General features: G+C 44.2%; 2 protein-coding genes across 5 annotated transcripts in view; one reads left to right on the top strand and one right to left on the bottom strand.

Moving 5' to 3' along the window:
• The window catches only part of IFT74 (intraflagellar transport 74), a 584,252-nt gene that overhangs the window by 226,640 nt on the left and 339,544 nt on the right, over positions 1-18,068 (top strand). The gene's annotated exons all lie outside the window — the stretch shown is intronic.
• LRRC19 (leucine rich repeat containing 19) overlaps positions 1-18,068 on the bottom strand; it is a 79,396-nt gene that overhangs the window by 40,368 nt on the left and 20,960 nt on the right. For all 3 annotated transcript variants that reach the window (XM_029606433.1, XM_029606444.1, XM_029606423.1), the window contains exon 2: positions 17,699-17,812. In XM_029606433.1, coding sequence (XP_029462293.1) covers positions 17,699-17,803 — 105 coding nt within the window. In that variant the 5' untranslated portion in view covers positions 17,804-17,812. The remainder of the gene's footprint in view (positions 1-17,698; positions 17,813-18,068) is intronic.

Raw genomic sequence — 18,068 nt, forward strand, 5'->3', positions numbered from 1 at the left:
GAGCTGTTCCATCCCCTTTATCATTTTGGTCGCCCTACTCTGTACCTTCTCCATCACAACTATATCTTTTCTGAGATGCGGTGACCAGAGTTGTACAAAGTATTCAAGTGTGAGGTCACCATGGAGCGATACAGAGGCATTATGACATTTTCAGTTTTGTTAACCATTCCCTTCTTAATAATTCCTTACATTGTTTGCTTTTTTTGAATTCTGCAGCACACTGAGCTGACGATTTCAAAGTATTATCCATTATGATGCCTAGATCTTTTTTCTGGGTGATAGCTCCTAATATGGAATCTAACATCATGTAACTACAACAAGGGTTATTTTTCCCTATATGCAACACCTTGCACTTGTCCACATTAAATTTCATCTGCCATTTGGATGCCCAATCTTCCAGTCTCGCAAGGTCCTCCTGCAATGTATCACAATGTGCTTGTGATTTAACTACTCTGAATAATTTTGTATCATCTGCAAATTTGATAACCTCACTTGTCGTATTCCTTTCCAGATCATTTATAAATATATTGAAAAGCATCGGTCCAAGTACAGATCCCTGAGGCACTCCACTGTTTACCCTTTTCCACTGACAATATTGACCATTTATTTCTACTTTCTGTTTTCTGTCTTTTAACCAGTTTGTAATCTACGAAAGGACATCGCCTCCTATCCCATGACTTTTTAGTTTTCTTAGAAGCCTCTCATGAGGGACTTTGTCAAACGCCTTCTGAAAATCCAAATACACTACATCTACCAGTTCACCTTTATCCACATATTTATTGACCCTTTCAAAAAAAATGAAGCAGATTTGTTAGGCAAGACTTCCCTTGGGTAAATCCATGTTGACTGTATTCCATTAAACCATGTCTTTCTATATGCTCTGTGATTTTGATCTTTAGAATAGTTTCCACTATTTTTCCTGGCACTGAAGTCAGGCTTACTGGTCTATAGTTTCCTAGATCGTCCCTGGAGCCCTTTTTAAATATTGGTATTACAATGGCCACCCTCGCGATTGACTCTTCTCTGTCAGTTTGTTTTATTCCTGCTATGGCAACGGTGACAGCTCTTCTCTTAAAAACATAAGAAATTGCCATGCTGGGTCAGATCATCAAGCCTAGCATCCTGTTTTCAGCAGAGGCCAAACCGCCAAAACAACCTGGCAAGTACCCAAACACCAAGAAGATCCCATGCTACTGATGCAATTAATAGCAGTGGCTATTACCTAAGAAAACTTGATTAATAGCAGTTAATTGACTTCTCCTCCAAGAAATTACCCAAACCTTTTTTGAACCCAGCTACACTAACTGCACTAACCACATCCTCTGGCAACAAATTCCAGAGCTTAACTGTGCGTTGAGTGAAAAAGAATTTTCTCTGATTAGTCTTAAATGTACTACTTGCTAACTTCATGGAATGCTCCCTGGTCCTTCTATTATCCGAAAGTGTAAATAACCGATTCACATCTACTCATTCAAGAACTCTCATGATCTTAAAGACCTCTAACATATCCTCCCTTAGCCGTCTCTTCTCCAAGCTGAACAGCCCTAACCTCTTCAGCCTTTCTTCTCCTGTCACACTTGGTTTTTCTCAGTTTTCTCTTTTCTCTCATCCTCACTTAAGTGAGCCCCCAAAGGCACTTTTAGGTACCACATGGCGCCAAAAACTCCGGGATTTAAATTTTGGCAATACGGTCAAATAATGTCTCTCATTGCCAGCCATGCCTGGTCCTACATCTTTTCAGGACCAGACCATGATCAGGCGGCTTGTGGCGATTGTGGCAGAATGTCCCCGAGAGCTTAATGTCAGAAAGCGGCGAAAATTGCCCAACTTTGGGATCCTGAGGAAGGTATGTCGGGTTCTTATGCCCCAAGTCAGGCACATTCTTCGCCAGGCAGAGAACCTAAAAAATCATCACATAAGAAAAGAGCTTCCTCTCTCGAACCGGTGAAGAACTCTAAAACGGGATCGGTACCACATGCAAAGCATACCTACTCCCACACAAGCCGAGATGCTTCGAGACCTGCTGTTGCATCGAATGCGTCACCTGAAGCTCGTCATACGAAGCCAACACACAAGCCAAGCACAGAAATGCATTGACCGGCACATAGTGCGTCGACTTCGGCATTGCACAAAGCCCATACGGAATGGAAGCATCCAACCTCTACACATGTGTCGAGTCAATTGAAAGTTAAATACCCAACACAAGCAAATCAGGAATTCAAAAAATTGACACATCCGATTCAAAAACATCAGGATCTAAGACCCTTTAGACAAAATCCTTCCATCCCACTCACTATTTTGGATGTGGAAGCCTCGATATTTCACCAGTTCTGAATCGCCCTTCTTCCTCAGCCTCACATAAATATCCCAATTGGATTGAAGAAGCTAAACATATATCTCCACCACCTCAAAAGAGGAGGAGAATATCAGGACCTTCAACCAAAGGCTTATAGGCAGCAGCCTTTCAATCACTAAGCCAGATTACAGGTATACTTCAGACCTTTTTCGATACATTAGTGTCATCCCAAATTCCACCCCCTCCATCCAGCCCATTAGAAGGAGAATCAGAGGGCTTGATCATTTCTCCTTCGCCTGACCTTCCATTTGGAGATGACAACAGGTGACAAATTCTGAGCCCAACATCTACGGGCCCAAGAGGAGAGCCTATCTACTCCTCCCGTCCTCACCAGAATCTCCAGTAAGTATACCATCAGATCTTCCAGAAAAACAACCAGAATCTTCATAGCCCCTGGAGGACCTTTCATACACAAAGTTCATAGAAAAAGTGGGTACCACCTTAAATCTAGAGATTAAAAAATCTTCTGGATCCGAGAGCAGACATATATGGCTTGTTAAAAATTTTTGACATGCCAACAGAATCTACAGCGTTATCTTCCCATTCCGTATTGGATGGGATAATGGATAAAGCATGAGAGTCACCTTTCTCTGGGCCATCAGTTTTGAAGAAGACAGATCTAAAATTTAGGATGCAATCATCAAAACATTATGGGGCTTCTAACCTACCACATGCATCCATTGTAGTTGAATCTGCAATAAAGAAAGAAAGAAGAACTAGGCTATACTCCAATATCCCTCCTACAAAGGATAGTCGGTATCTAGATTTCGGCAAAAAGATGTTTCAAGGAGTAATGCTTAATGCAAAGATTCAGCAACACCGATTTTATATCGCTCAGTATTTATATGAGTGTTTACAGAACATAAAAGCTGAATCTAATGTAGATCTACGGGACACCCAGCAGAAGCAAGATATATTGGACATGGAAGAAGGACTCCATCATCTATTTCGAACAGTCTACAAAGGGTTTGATACCTCAACTCGAATTTCAGTGGCAGCTATTGCAGCCTGAAGAATAGTTTGACTGTGAGCAAGTGCTTTCCGAGAAGAAGTCCACGACAAGTTGGCAGATCTCCCATGTAACGGAGACACCTTGTTCGTGGAAAAGTTTAGAGCGACAGTTATGCAACTAAAAGAACAGAGTGTAGCAGTGTCATCACAAACGATACCCGCTGACCAAGCCCTTCCAAGGCGTTATTACCCACCTTACAGGAAACCATTTTATCCTAGGCATTCTTATAGACCATACAGCTCTTACAGATCTCTGCCTTACCAACCAAGATCGCAACCAAATACCACCTCGGTTCGAGGATGAAATCGATCTCAGAGAACACCAAAGCATCCACAGCCGGCTGTTCCAAAACCACAGCAATCTTTTTTAGTCAGACCAGGCCACAGCAACAATTAACTGAGGGAGGTCGACTTCTCTCATTTTATCAAGAGTGGAGGCAGATCACATCAGACCGCTGGGTACTCAGTATAATAGAGAAAGAGTATCATCTGAAATTCCGTTCAACACCAGAGTTACCACACATAGCCCCACCTTCACGGAAAAAAGAGGAAGTTCCACTTCTTCTTCAGGAGATATAATTACTTCTTCACGAGCACGTGATACAAGAGCTGCTTCATCACCAACATCATTGTAGGTTTTACTCCCAATACATCCTCATTTCAAAAAAGAGTGGGAGCTTATGTCCGATTCTGGACCTCAGACCTCTAAACAGATACCTTCAGAGAGAAAAATTCAAGATGTCTTCTCTGAAAACAATTTTACCCTTTCTACAATCCAACAATTGGATGTGCTCTCTGGACCTAAAGATGCATATACTCACATCCCAATGCACCCAACCTCATGGCATTACCTTTGTTTTCAAATAAACTCCAAACATTATCAATACAAGGTCCTTCTGTTTGGCCTCTCTTTGGCACCCAGGGTATTTACCAAATGCCTAATAGTAGCTGTGGCTCACTTCTGGAAACAAGGCATAAAACATTTTCCCTACCTGGATGATTGGCTGTTAGTAGCAAAAAGCCCAGAAATACTACAAATACATCAAATCCAAACGATTACTTGCCTAGAAACGTTAGGTTTCATCGTCAATAACAAAATGTCACACCTTGCCCCAACTCAAACCCTATAATTCATAGGCGCAATTTTAAACACATGTCTGTACAAGGCCTTCCTCCCAGAGGACAGGATTCACACATTTCAAAATCTAGCCTCGACGCTAAAGCTTCTTCCATGTCCCACAGCTCAGCAAATCCTCACAATATTGGGACATATGGCAGCTGCCATGTATGAAGTTCCCCCACACTCGCCTTCACATGCGTTGTTTACAGTGGGGCCTGAAGTCTCAGTGGAAGCAACACTTCCATCTCATGTCAAAGTGATTAACCCTGACTCAACCAAGTTATATGACTTGGATTGGTGGCTGAGTCCTGGAATCTTACAGTCGGGTGCCCTTTTTTGGAACACGGCTCATCAAATAGTGATAATACAGATACTTCCACGAAGGGATGGGAAGCGCACGTGTTAAGCTTCAAAACACAAGGACTTTGGTCCTCCAATGAAAGGTTGTTCCAAATCAATGTACTACAGCTCTGAGTCATACGATATGCAGTCAGAACCTTTTACCACATCCTACACAACAAAACTGTCATGGTCTACACAGACAACCAAGTAGCTATGTTTTACATAAACAAAGCAGGCGGGTTAGGTTCTTGCATTCTTTGCAAAGAGACAGTTCTAACAATAGAATGGGTCATGACTCACTCCATACGTTTCCAAGCTAGCTATCTACTAGGAATAACCACACAGATGCCAACTGTCTCAGCAGAATCTTTCACCCTCACGAATGGGAACTTCACCAGGAGGTAGCAAACTCACTCTTCAGGAAATGGAGAACTCCACATATGGACCTTTTTTGCAACCGAGAAAAACACAAAGCTTCAAAACTTCTGCTCCCTATATCCAAGCCAGCACAGAGCAATCCAGGATGCCTTTCTACTCGAGTGGACGGGATAACTATTATATGTATTCCCCCCAATTCTACTGTTAACTCGAGAATTGCAGAAATGCATGGCAGATGAAACTGATCTTGTTCTCATAGCACTGGCATGGCCCAGGCAACCCTGGTACACCTATCTGATGCATCTCTCTATACATGCACCGATCCTTCTACCAAACAGACCAGACCTTCTAACACAGGATGAAGGGTCACTAATTCACCCGATGCAAGACTCCCTTTATTTAACACCATGGAGATTGAAAGGGAGATATTAAACCATCTTCAAATTCCAATGGAGATTAAGGACATCCTCATCTCATCAAGAAAACAGTCCACAAGTCAAAATTACATGGGTAAATGGCAAAGGTACTGCCATTGGTGCTCATCAACAGGTCTTAACCCTGTTTACTCCTCCTCAGAACATCTACTCAAATACCTTAATTATCTCTACATTTCTGGTTTAGCTGTTTCCTCCATAGGAGTACATCTCAGCGCCATAGCAGCTTACCATGCATTCGTACAAGGAACACCCATATCTACTCACCCCCTTGTATCTCGCTTCATGGAGGGCGCCTTAAAGCTCAGACCTTCACTCACAAAACCGGAAATACCTTGGGACTTAAATGTGGTTTTGGAAGTATTAATGCTCCCACCCTTTGAACCAATGCAAACATCTCCATTAAAATTTCTCACATGGAAGGTGATATTTCTGGTGGCTATAACACCAGTTCGATGAGGCAGCAAACTTCAGGCCTTGGTCAACTATTCCCCTTACTTCCAATTCTGTCATGATAAAGTCACCTTGTGAGCTCACCCATCCTTCCTTCCAAAGGTAGTTTCAGCTTTTCATTTAAATCAGACCATTACTTTACTGACTTTTTTCCTGAAACCACACTCCAATAGTTGGGAAGCCCTACTACATTTGTTGGACTGTAAAAGAGCATTAGCCTACCACAAACAAAGAACTACCACTACAAACATACATTCCCAACTCTTTCTTGCTTTTAATCCGAATGCCCCTGGTTTACCAGTAACAAAATGGACACTATCCAACTGGCTTACTCAATACATACATTTCTGTTACGCTACAAAGTCTCAACAGCTATCTTCCAAAAAGCTCATCAACTGAGAGCAATCTCCACATCAATAGCGCACCTCCAACAAGTCCCCATGGAGGACATCTGTAAAGCAGCAACTTGGTCTTCACTTCATAACTTCATGTCTCACTATTGTCTCTAGGATCAGACAAAATCTGATGCACTCATGGGGAAAGAGATATTACATCACACAACAAATTCATAAAACTGTCCACACATACCTTTGCTATGATACCAACTAACAGAGAAGAGTCAATCGCATGGGAAACAACCGCGCAGTCACACAGAGAAGGGAGAGATGAGCTTTCAACGTTCTATGAGAAGTTCTGCACTGGGCCACCTGGGAGCGCACCCAGACAGCATGGCTAATTCATCCTGCTACCCACGGAAAACACCATTTACAGTAAGCAAACTTGCTTGTTCAGTGAAGCACATTAAAGTTTCAGGCTGGACTTTATCGGATGATGTCTTCCCACTTGTAAGGAATGAGATCCTGCTGTCCTTGGAGAGCACTTGTTAAAGGTAAGGAACTCTGCTTTCTTCAGTCCTTTTTCTATATTCCCCCTCCCTCCACCATGCATATTCACTCTTCTGATCCTACCCACTATCCATCCTTTTTCCTGCTTTTTCTTCATCTCCCATTCCAATATCCACCTTCCCTCTTGTGCTGTTGAATGGAGGACTACTTCAGCATGAGCAGACCGCAAAAGGGAGGCAGGATGGATATCTCCCAAATGCTGTTTCTTCAGCCTCAACCTTCCAGATACCTAATCTCTAGATATATAGAGCTTTTATGGCTTTATCAGTCAGTGAGGCTAACGGAAGATTATAGATACAAAGAGGTGGAGGATTACAAAGAGGTAGAAGAAAAGTGAAATAGTGGGAAAGTATGGACATATGACAGTAAAAGGATGAAGATTAATGGTGAATTTTTGATACATGCACATGGAAGAAAAGGGGATGAGTAGGTAATTTATATTTCTCACAGGACAAGCAGGATGGTAGTCCTCACATATGGGTGACATCATCAGGATGGAGCCCAATCACGGAAAACTTCTGTCAAAGTTTCCAGAACTTTGACTGGCCCCTACTGGGCATGCCCAGCATGGCACTAACCCTGCAGCCAGCAGGGGTCCCCCTTCAGTCTTCTTTTTTCCGCGCAGCAGTAGCCTCGTGGTTTAGGAGCTCGGAAGAGATTCCTGACAGGAATTTTCCTCACGGAGTTAATTAAAATCAAATTGCCCCACAGGGGTCGTTCCTCTAACTTTATACAGGCCGCAGTACTCCGGTAAGTTTTTTCACCGAGTTTCGTCAATTACCGTCGAGTTTGGCCCTCGCGGCCTACTGGCCGTCGACCGTACCGCGGCTCGATTTCTTCTATGGCCATGGGGTCGGGTTTTCGTCGGTGCCCGGACTGTACTCGCACCATGTCTATCACAGACCCTCATAGAGTCTGTGTAATGTGTTTAGGCCGTGAGCATGATGTCCTGACTTGCACCAAATGTGCCCTTACGACACCAAAAGGTCGCAAAGCCAGAATGGAGAAGATGGGACTCCTTTTCCGTGCTCACACCCCGACGCCGTCCATCGCATCGACGTCATCTGAACCGGCACCGTCAGCATCACACCACCATCGACAACCATCCGGTGACCGTCCGCCATCGACGTCTTCACGGCCATCGACTCCCGTTTCTCCCCCTCAAGATCGAGGGGATCGCAGGGAGAAACATTGTCATCGCCATCGCAAGTCTCGGACCGTCGAGGGAGCGAAACCATCGACCTCGCCACTGTCCGAGCCACCGCCGAAGTAGCCCCGTCCAGGAACGGCACCGACCACTCCTACGACCGGGACATCGAGGCCACCCTCACCCGATCGAGGTTTGGGAGTCGCAATTCCGCCTGTAAAGGTGGTCCCTCTGACTGTGCCTCAGCCTCCCTCTTCCGTCACGGAGCCGGGCCTGATTGTCCCAGGTCTCCGGGAAGAACTGGACCGGCTGGTCCAGGAGGCCTGCGACAAGGCGATGCAACGACTCCAGGTTCCTCCGACACCGGCACCGAAAGTGGAACCAGTCATCGACCCGATTCCAGCAGCGCTGGCACCGCTGCTATCCCAGATGGAGGCTCTCATGACTGCCCTTCCACCGGTGATTCCTGGGTCTCCGATGGGTCCGGTGCGCTCCCCAATGACAGCTTCATCGGGAGGAGAAACACCGTTCCGCATTCCTCCTTCGGGAGTATTGCCTCAACCATCGATGCCATGTCGTTCCTCGCCACCGATTCATTCATCAGGGGCGATACGCACATCTGCGTCATCGATGCCTTTGATGCTGGCACCGATGCCCCCCAGGGCGTACACGGTGCCTCCGGCTATTCCTTCGATTTTCTCGGAGCCTCAGCTGGGTCCTTCGGCTATCCAACCCCCTTCTCGTCCTACAGGTCAGCCTGCTGATCCTTATGACATCTGGGGTGATGATACTTCCACAGACACCGATGATTTACCTTCACCTCCTTCTCCTACTGAAAGCAGGAAGTGTTCTCCTCCAGAGGACCTCTCTTTCATTAATTTTGTGAAGGAAATGTCGGAATTGGTCCCTTTTCAGCTTCAGACGGAGCAAGATGATAGGCACCAGATGATGGAACTTTTCCAGTTCCTGGATGCCCGTAAAGTGATCACTTCTATTCCCATTCATCAAGTTCTTCTTGACCTCCTCAAAAAGAACTGGGAAAATCTTGGATCAATTGCTCCAGTACACAGTAAGGCTGACACTACTTATCTAGTACAGTCAGCCCCTGGATTTCAGAAATCCCAGCTTGACCATCACTCAGTAGTGGTGGAATCAGCTCAAAAGAAAGCAAAAAGGACGAAGCCACACTCCTCTATCCCTCCTGTCAAGGAACACAAATTCCTAGACAATATTGGTCGACAAGTGTTCCAAGGGGCCATGCTCATCTCCAGAATTGCTTCTTACCAGCTGTACATTTTATTTTTATTTTATTTATTTAAAGTCTCTTCTATACCGATAGCCGTTCGCACATTGTATCGGTTTACATAAAACAAATAACTTTTGGGCAGAGCCCTTACAAGTAACAGACGAATACAATTAACAGGAAGTATGGATAATACTGAAAAGCATAACAAAAATCAATAAATACAACAACTATAATATAATAACAATGTACAGGATCCAGCGTTCCTAAAGCATTCTTAGTCAAAATTCGGTTGAGGAGGTAACAGGAATGGAGTGTTGAAATGTTACTCGATTGCTGATAGAGTGTTTTTTATATAGGGGGCGGTGACATGGGGTAGGCTTGCTGGAACAGCCAGGTTTTAAGTTTTTTTTTGAATTTGGGAGTGGAGGTCTCGATGCGTATATCATGAGGCAAGGAGTTCCATATTGTGGGGCCTGCAAGGGAAAAAGCTCTACTTATGGTGGAGGAGAGTTTGATAGATTTGATGGATTGGGTACGTAGGGTTCCTTGTAAGGCTGGGCGGGTAGGTCTATTAGAGGTACGGGGGAGGAGGGGGGGGGGTTGATCCAGTTGAGGTTTGAATTTAACAGACTTTTATGGATGAGGGACTTCTCTGAAACCCTGCCAGTCCAATTCCAAGAACATCTTCAGACCCTTGTCAACAAAGGGTTTGAGGCAGGGAAGCATGAGATAAGAACAGCTTACGATATCTTCGACACCTCCACTAGAGTGTCTGCAGCTGCCATTTCGGCGAGACGTTGGGCCTGGCTCAAGTCTTCTGACCTTCGCCCAGAAGTACAAGACAGGCTTTCTGACCTGCCCTGTATAGGAGATAACCTATTCGGTGAACTGATTCAGCACATAGTGGCTGAGTTAAAGGACCATCATGAGATCCTCAAACAGCTCTCATCGATACCTTCTGACTTCCCTTCTAGACAACCCTTTAAGAAGGATTCTAAGAAGTCATTCTTCCGCCCAAGGAAGTACTATCCCCCACCGACAAGGTCCCGAGTTACGAGGCCCTACCAAAAATCTCAGCCTTGCCAACCCTGGAAGCAAAAGCCACAAGCAGCTCCCCAGCCGGGGCCTGCTTCAGGTTTTTGACTTTCACTCGGAGAGCAGCAGCCTGATCCCTCTGCCAGGCATTTCAGTAGGAGGTCGATTATGCCAGTTTCATGGAATGTGGAAATCAATCACAACCGACCAATGGGTGCTAGCAATCATTGCTCAGGGTTACCACCTGAACTTTCTTGCTCTTCCACCGGACTCCCCACCTCTACAAGCGTGGAGAGTAACCGACTACTCTGTTCTTCTGGAGCAGGAGGTTTCCCTTTTTCTCCAGTTAAGAGCAATAGAACCCGTTCCTCTTTCACAACAAGGTCTAGGGTTCTATTCCCGGTACTTTTTGATCCTGAAAAAATCCGGGGGACTTCGTGCAATTCTGGACCTACGTGCCCTCAAGAAGTACCTCCAGCGGGCAAAATGTTCAAGATGGTTACCTTGGGCTCGCTTCTACCTCTTCTACAAAGAGGAGACTGGCTCTGTTCTCTGGACCTCCAGGACACATACACCCACATTGTGATAGCTCTAGCTCATCGCAAGTACCTCCGGTTTTTAGTAGGCCCAAGGCACTATCAATACCGGGTGCTTCCATTCGGCCTAGCATCGCTACCACGAGTCTTCACCAAATGTCTCGTAGTTGCCGCAGCCTTTCTCAGGAAAGAAGGTGTTCACGTCTACCCCTATTTAGACGACTGGTTAATCAGGGCCCCAACCCAGCAAGCCGCTCGATCGTCCCTGGATTTGACCCTACACACTCTAATTTCTCTAGGATTTCTCGTCAATTACGAGAAATCCTATTTAATCCCATCTCAAACATTGTCCTTCATTGGGGCAGACTTGGACACCTTACAGGCAAAAGCCTTTCTACCTCGACAACGAGTACAAACCCTCGTGTCTCTCGCTCACCAGTTGCAGTCTCAGCATACAGCAACAGCTCGGCAATTCCTTGTCCTTGGACACATAGCGTCCTCAGTCCATCTCACACCGATGGCCCGCCTGGCTATGAGAGTCATGCATTGGACTCTGAGGTCACAATGGCTTCAGGCGACTCAGCCTTTGTCGACCATTGTCCACATCACCAACTCACTCCGTTTGTCTCTTGCCTTGTGGAAAGATCAGAACAATCTCCTCCAGGGACTGCCCTTTCAAGTGCCAGATACTCAAATCATTCTCACCACCGATGCTTCCAGCCTCAGCTGGGGAGCTCATTTGAACGATCTACAGACTCAAGGATCTTGGTCTCCAGAGGAAGCCAAACACCAGATAATTTTCCTGGAGCTTCGAGCAATGCGATATGCTCTCAGAGCTTTTCAGGATTGCCTATCAAATCACGTCATCCTGATTCAGACGGACAATCAGGTGGCCATGTGGTACATCAACAAACAGGGAGGCACAGGCTCCTTCCTTCTGTGTCAGGAAGCTGCGCAGATTTGGGCGGAAGCGCTCTCCTGCTCGATGTACCTCAGGGCCACCTACATGCCGGGAGTGCACAATGTCTTGGCAGACAAACTGAGTCGTGTCTTCCAACTGCACGAGTGGTCACTCAATCCCTCGGTAGCGACCTCTCTCTTCCAGCAATGGGGTTATCCCCAAATAGACCTCTTTGCGTCCCCTCAGAACCACAAAGTAAACAATTACTGCTCCCTCATTCGGGGCGAGCGCTTTCAGCCCAGAGATGCGTTCTCCCTCTCGTGGACAACCGGTCTGCTTTATGCATTCCCTCCACTTCCTCTTCTCTCGAAGACTCTCGTGAAGCTCCATCAGGACAAGGGAACCATGATCCTGATAGCACCTCACTGGCCATGCCAAGTGTGGTTTCCCATACTCCAGGAACTCTCCATCCGCAGACACATTCCCTTGGGAACGGACCCACTTCTGATCACTCAGAATGACGGATGTCTACACCATCCCAATCTTCAGGCCTTGTCCCTGACGACATGGATGTTGAAAGGTTAATCCTTCAGCCACTTAACCTTTCAGATTCGATTTCTCATGTCCTGATTGCTTCACAGAAGCCTTCCACAAGAAAGTCTTATTCCTATAAATGGAAAAGGTATACATCATGGTGTTCTTCACAGTCCCTTGATCCCTTTTCCTGTCTAATCCCAAGATTTTTGGACTATCTCTGGCATTTATCGGAATCAGGTCTAAATACCTCTTCAATCAGAGTGCATGTCAGTTCGGTAGCCGCCTTCCATAAAGGTGTCGGGGATGTCCCTATATTAGTACAGCCCCTCGTAACACGCTTTCTCAAAGGCTTGCTCCATATCAAGCCACCTTTGCGTCCTCTGGCCCCTTCTTGGGACCTTAATCTGGTTCTTGGTCGGCTCATGAAACCACCCTTCGAACCTCTTCACTCCTGTGACCTAAAATATCTCACATGGAAAGTGATTTTCCTTTTAGCTATCACTTCAACTTGCAGGGTTAGTGAATTACAGACCCTAGTTACCTATCCGCCTTACACTAAACTCCTGCAGGACCGGGTGGTACTCCGCACTCACCCTAAGTTTTTGCCTAAGGTAGTTTCGGAGTTTCACATTAATCAATCCATCATACTACCTATCTTCTTCCCCAGGCCCCACTCCAACCCAGGGGAACAGGCTGTGCATACCCTCGACTGTAAACGGGCTCTAGCGTTCTACCTAGACCGTATAGTTGCCCACAGGAAGAGCACTCAGTTGTTCGTCTCTTTCCATCCCAACAAATTAGGGCAACCTGTTGGTAAGCAGACTCTCTCCTCCTGGTTGGCGGACTGCATATCTTTTTGCTATCAGCAAGCAGGTATTCCTTTCCAAGACCGTGTTAAAGCACACTCTGTGAGGGCCATGGCGACTTCAGTAGCACACCTACGATCGGTGCCGCTTCCTGACATTTGCTCGGCTGCCACCTGGAGCTTACTCCACACTTTCACAGCCCACTACTGCTTGGACAAAGCCAGAAGACAGGATTCCATCTTTGGCCAATCTGTCCTGCGTAACCTATTTCCAACGTGACGTACCAACACCCTTCCGTCTGCCCGGTGGGGTTCAGGATGCCCTCTACCAAATTCCACCCCAGTTGTTGTGCCTGTTGCACGCTGTTGGGTACATTTGGTGCATGTTCGGACATCCTTAGCTTGGTACTCACCCATTTGTGAGGACTACCATCCTGCTTGTCCTGTGAGAAAGCAAATGTTGCTTATCTGTAACAGGTGTTCTCACAGGACAGCAGGATGTTAGTCCTCAGGAAACCCGCCCGCCGCCCCGCGGTGTTGGGTTCGTTTTCTTATAATATTTTTTCGGCACTGCCTGTAGCTTTCAAAACAAGACTGAAGGGGGACCCCTGCTGGCTGCAGGGTTAGTGCCATGTTGGGCATGCCCAGTAGGGGCCAGTCAAAGTTCTGGAAACTTTGACAGAAATTTTCCGTGATTGGGCTCCATCCTGATGATGTCACCCATATGTGCGGACTAACATCCTGGTGTCCTGTGAGAACACCTGTTACAGGTAAGCAACATTTGCTATATGCAGGGGAAGGAAGTATGTGTTAATGAGGGGTTATAGACATGCTGAGCTGGAGAAAAAGAGAGTCTAGGCAGCATAGACACAATATGTGGGGAGGGGAAACTAATGGAGGGAGAAGCTAGGGAGAACAGATAAATGGCAGGGGAGAGACAGGAGAAGCACACGAGGAAGCTGAGGGCAAGAGAAGGGGAATGGAAGGGCAAGTGGGGAAAAACTGGTGTGGATGAATGGGAAATCTGAGGAAGAAACATGCAAAGACAGAGAGGGCAACATGGAGAATAAACAGATGAAATTTGAAAGATTTGTAGAGCAAACACTGAGAGTAGAGGATTCAGAGAGATGTCCTGACTTGGAGCAATGTGTGCTGTCTCAGTGGCATTGTAAAAGTGTGCTTTTTTTTTTTGGGTGGAATTCGTGTAGGTATTCTGTTTTCATCCAGTGCTTATTAGTTGTGAGCAATCTGCTGACAACCAGTAGGCTGTTGGAAGAGGTGGGAGCAGCAGTCGTAATGACTCGGGTAGTGAGTTCAATAGTGTTGGGCCAGCTATGGAGAAAATACAGTCTCTTATTTTTGTTAGATGAGTATTCAGTAATGTTGGCACAGCTAATAATCCTTTATTTTTAATCTTAGCAATTTCTGTGGTTTGTATGGTTGTAGTCTATGGCTGCCAGACCAGGGTTATTAGAGTGAATGGTTGTATGTTTTAGTGTTAATACTTTGTAGTGAATTCGGGATTGTACAGGTAGCCAATGTAGAGCTATCAGTGAGTGCAAGATGTGATCAAATTTTCTTGATCCTATTAAGAGCCTTGCTGCGGCATTTTGTAGAAGTTGTAGCTTTTTTAATAGACAGTTAGGTACTCCTAGTAAAAGAAAGTTACAGTAGTCTGTTAGTGAAGATGAGGGTTTGCAGGACCGTGCGGAAGTCTTCTTGAGTCAGCAAAGGTTTCAGTCTATGTAGTAAGCGCAGTTTCATATAGCCTGTTTTAATTAATTTATTTGTGCTTTTCCATTGTAAGGCTTTCATCTGTCTGTAATCCTAAGTCATGTACTTGGTCAGATGGTGTAATTTTAAAGTTACCCAGGTCTAGTGGCTGGGGTGTAACTATGGGTGGATGTCTTCTTAGCATTATGATTTCAGTTTTTTTTGTGTTTAGGGTTAGTTTGAGTTGCAGTTAGTGTGGCTGGGTTTAAAAAAAGTTTGGATATGTTCTTGGAGGAGAAGTCCATTACCTGCTATTAATCAAGTTGACTTCGAAAATAGCCACTGCTATTACTAGCATCAGTAGCATGGGATATACCGTACTTAGTTTTTGGGTACTTGCCAGGTACTTGTAGCCTGGATTGGCCACTGTTGGAAACAGGATGCTGGGCTTGATGGAACCTTGATCTGACCCGGTATGGCAAGTTCTTATGTTCTTATGGGATAGTTTGTATTGTATTGCCTTCATGTGTGGAGAAAGTGTCAGTGTTGTATTTTCAGCAGATTTAGTGTATGGTATGTAGAACTGGATGTCATTGGCGTATAGGTAGAAGGTGATTACTAGATCAGATAGTAACTTGCACGGAGGAAGCATGTATATGTTGACTAGAATGTCTGAGAGTGCTGAACCCTGGGGTCACCTGCATTGATCTGGAAGGTGTCAGGCATATTGTTGCCCAGTTTGACTTGGAAAGTCCTTTTTGATAAGAAGGAGGTGAACCACTTAATAACATTGCCACCAATCCTGATTTTATTCAGTTGATGGCATAGTAAGGTATGGTCAACAGTGTTGAAGGCTGTTGGGTCAATTAGCACCAAGATATAGGATTCAGCATTGTTAAATCCCCGTAATAAGGGGTCCATTAAGGATATGAGTAAAGTTTTGGTTGAGCGATTTTTTTCTGAATGTAGAATGTCATGGTCTTCTAGATAGTCTTCAAGTTGAGATAGAACAACTTTTTCAAGGACTTTTGAGAGGAAGGCCAGGTTGGATATTGGTCGGTAATTCTCCCAATCGTTGGAACTGCCAACTGCCAATAGGTTTTATCACTGCTTGTTTCGCCCCGTATGGGACTACGCCTTCCGAGAATGATTGATTATGGATGTGATTGCTGGAGTGATAATGCTGTGATTAGTTTTAAGGAGCTAGCTGGAATTGGGTCATGCTTGTGACTTGCAGGTTTTACTTTAGAAATGATTTGACTGATTTGAAGTTTAAATACTCTGTCAAATGTTTTTCTTCTAGATCTCTCATTGAGGAGCAGGTAGGGCATTGTATTTTTAGCCTATTTATTTTTTCTAACAAATGATTAGTATATTCATTGCAGGCATTTTTGAGAAGCAGTTGTTGTTCGAGATTGATATTGAATAGCAGTTTGGAATTAAAAATTACCCCATGAATCTATTTCGCATAGTATTCTTTTTTTGCTTTGTTGATTAACATCCAGTATTGCGATAGGAGTGATCTGTATTTTCCAAGTGATTCTGAAGTCAAGCATTTCTGCATAGTTTCTCGGATTTTCTCAGAGATTGTTTAGAGTGTATTAATTCTTCATTGTACCATGGTTTCTTTTGTTTAGAGATAATTTATTCATATCTGATTGTTTTTGTCTGGACTGGGCCTAGGTGATCAGCTATTTCTTTGACAGTATTTTCCCAGGCGTCATATGTGTAGAGCCATTAGCATGGTTGAAATCAATTAGCTTATTTTTTATTGATTCAGCGAGTGTATCTGTCGTTATTGTTTTTCTGAAGGTGAACATTTGGTTAATATTTATGTTTTTAAGTTTTGAGTTGAGGAAGGTTATATCTGCTTTTATTAGTTTATTAGTTAGACCAAGGCAGTATATGTGAGAGATATTTATCATACAGTTGTTGTGATTGGCAAATATGAGATCAAGAATGAGTACTGCTTTATGTGTGGGTTTGGTCATGAATTGTGACCATCCCATTGCTTCCATTGTTTCTAAAAAGATAGCACAAGCAGTGGTTTTTTGGTGTTCTGTCGACATGTAGATCAAAATCACCTACTGTGAGAGTGGATTCAGGGGAGGGAAACGCGCTAAAGAATAATTCAATTAGTGGAGAGCAATCTTTTTGAAGTGTTTCTGGGGGGCATTATACCATGCCAATGTTTATTTGTGACTAATTAAGTATTGCCACTTCGAAGGAAGGGTTAATTTCTAATTTATATGGAATAAGCTTTAGATCTTTTTTTTTTTTTTCTAATTATTAATAATCCCCCACCTTTATGTTTAGGTCTGGGGAAGTGAAAGGCATCATATTTTGAATTTTCAATTTGATTTAAGTGTACATTATCATTGTTGTTTAGCCAGGTTTCAGAGATGCAGAAGATGGTAGGATTTAATTCTTCTAGTAAATCATTTATTAGTGGGATTTCTTTTGTTAGAGACTGCGCATTCAGTAGAAGCAGTGTGAGCAATAGGTAGGAGTGGGCATCGGAGGAGTTGTAGTTTCTCATGAGGTAGACCAGGTTAGTGGTCATTCGTTGTTTGTTATTTATGTATCTTCTCAGGTTTCCGTGTAGGCCGTGTAGTGTAAATTACAGATCATGCTGATTGTCTGAAGGAAGACCCATTGAAATATCACAATAAAAAATATGATTTTAATGAAAGAGTCTTTATAATTGGCAAACTCTGCAAAATTAAGATGAAACAAATTATCTGACTTCATTGATTAAAGATTTAGCTTTGGAACTTACTGGTTGAGAAGTGACGTTGCACGTGTCATTTTTTGAATCGTATGGATCAGAAGCAACAATTAAAAAATGTGTTTCAATCCATATCATCAACCAAAGGATTTTCATATTCTTGGCCTGACAAAAAAAAAACATTAAATTTCATGCTGTTATACCACTACTGTACTGATTGTCATCATAGGCACTACCAGATGTACTCAGCACTGTATAAACACATATAAAAGATGGTCCTTTCTCTATGGATCTTACAATCTAGTCAAGTCACACAGACAAGACAGTCTGATCACCAGTGGAAAATGTGACATTCTTGATAGCCTCACTTTCAGTTGTATGTAATGTTACCAATGGATATAAAATGTAATATATCTGTCAA

The sequence above is a fragment of the Rhinatrema bivittatum genome, chromosome 1 (genome assembly GCF_901001135.1).
Source record: "Rhinatrema bivittatum chromosome 1, aRhiBiv1.1, whole genome shotgun sequence".
Lineage (NCBI taxonomy): Eukaryota > Metazoa > Chordata > Amphibia > Gymnophiona > Rhinatrematidae > Rhinatrema > Rhinatrema bivittatum.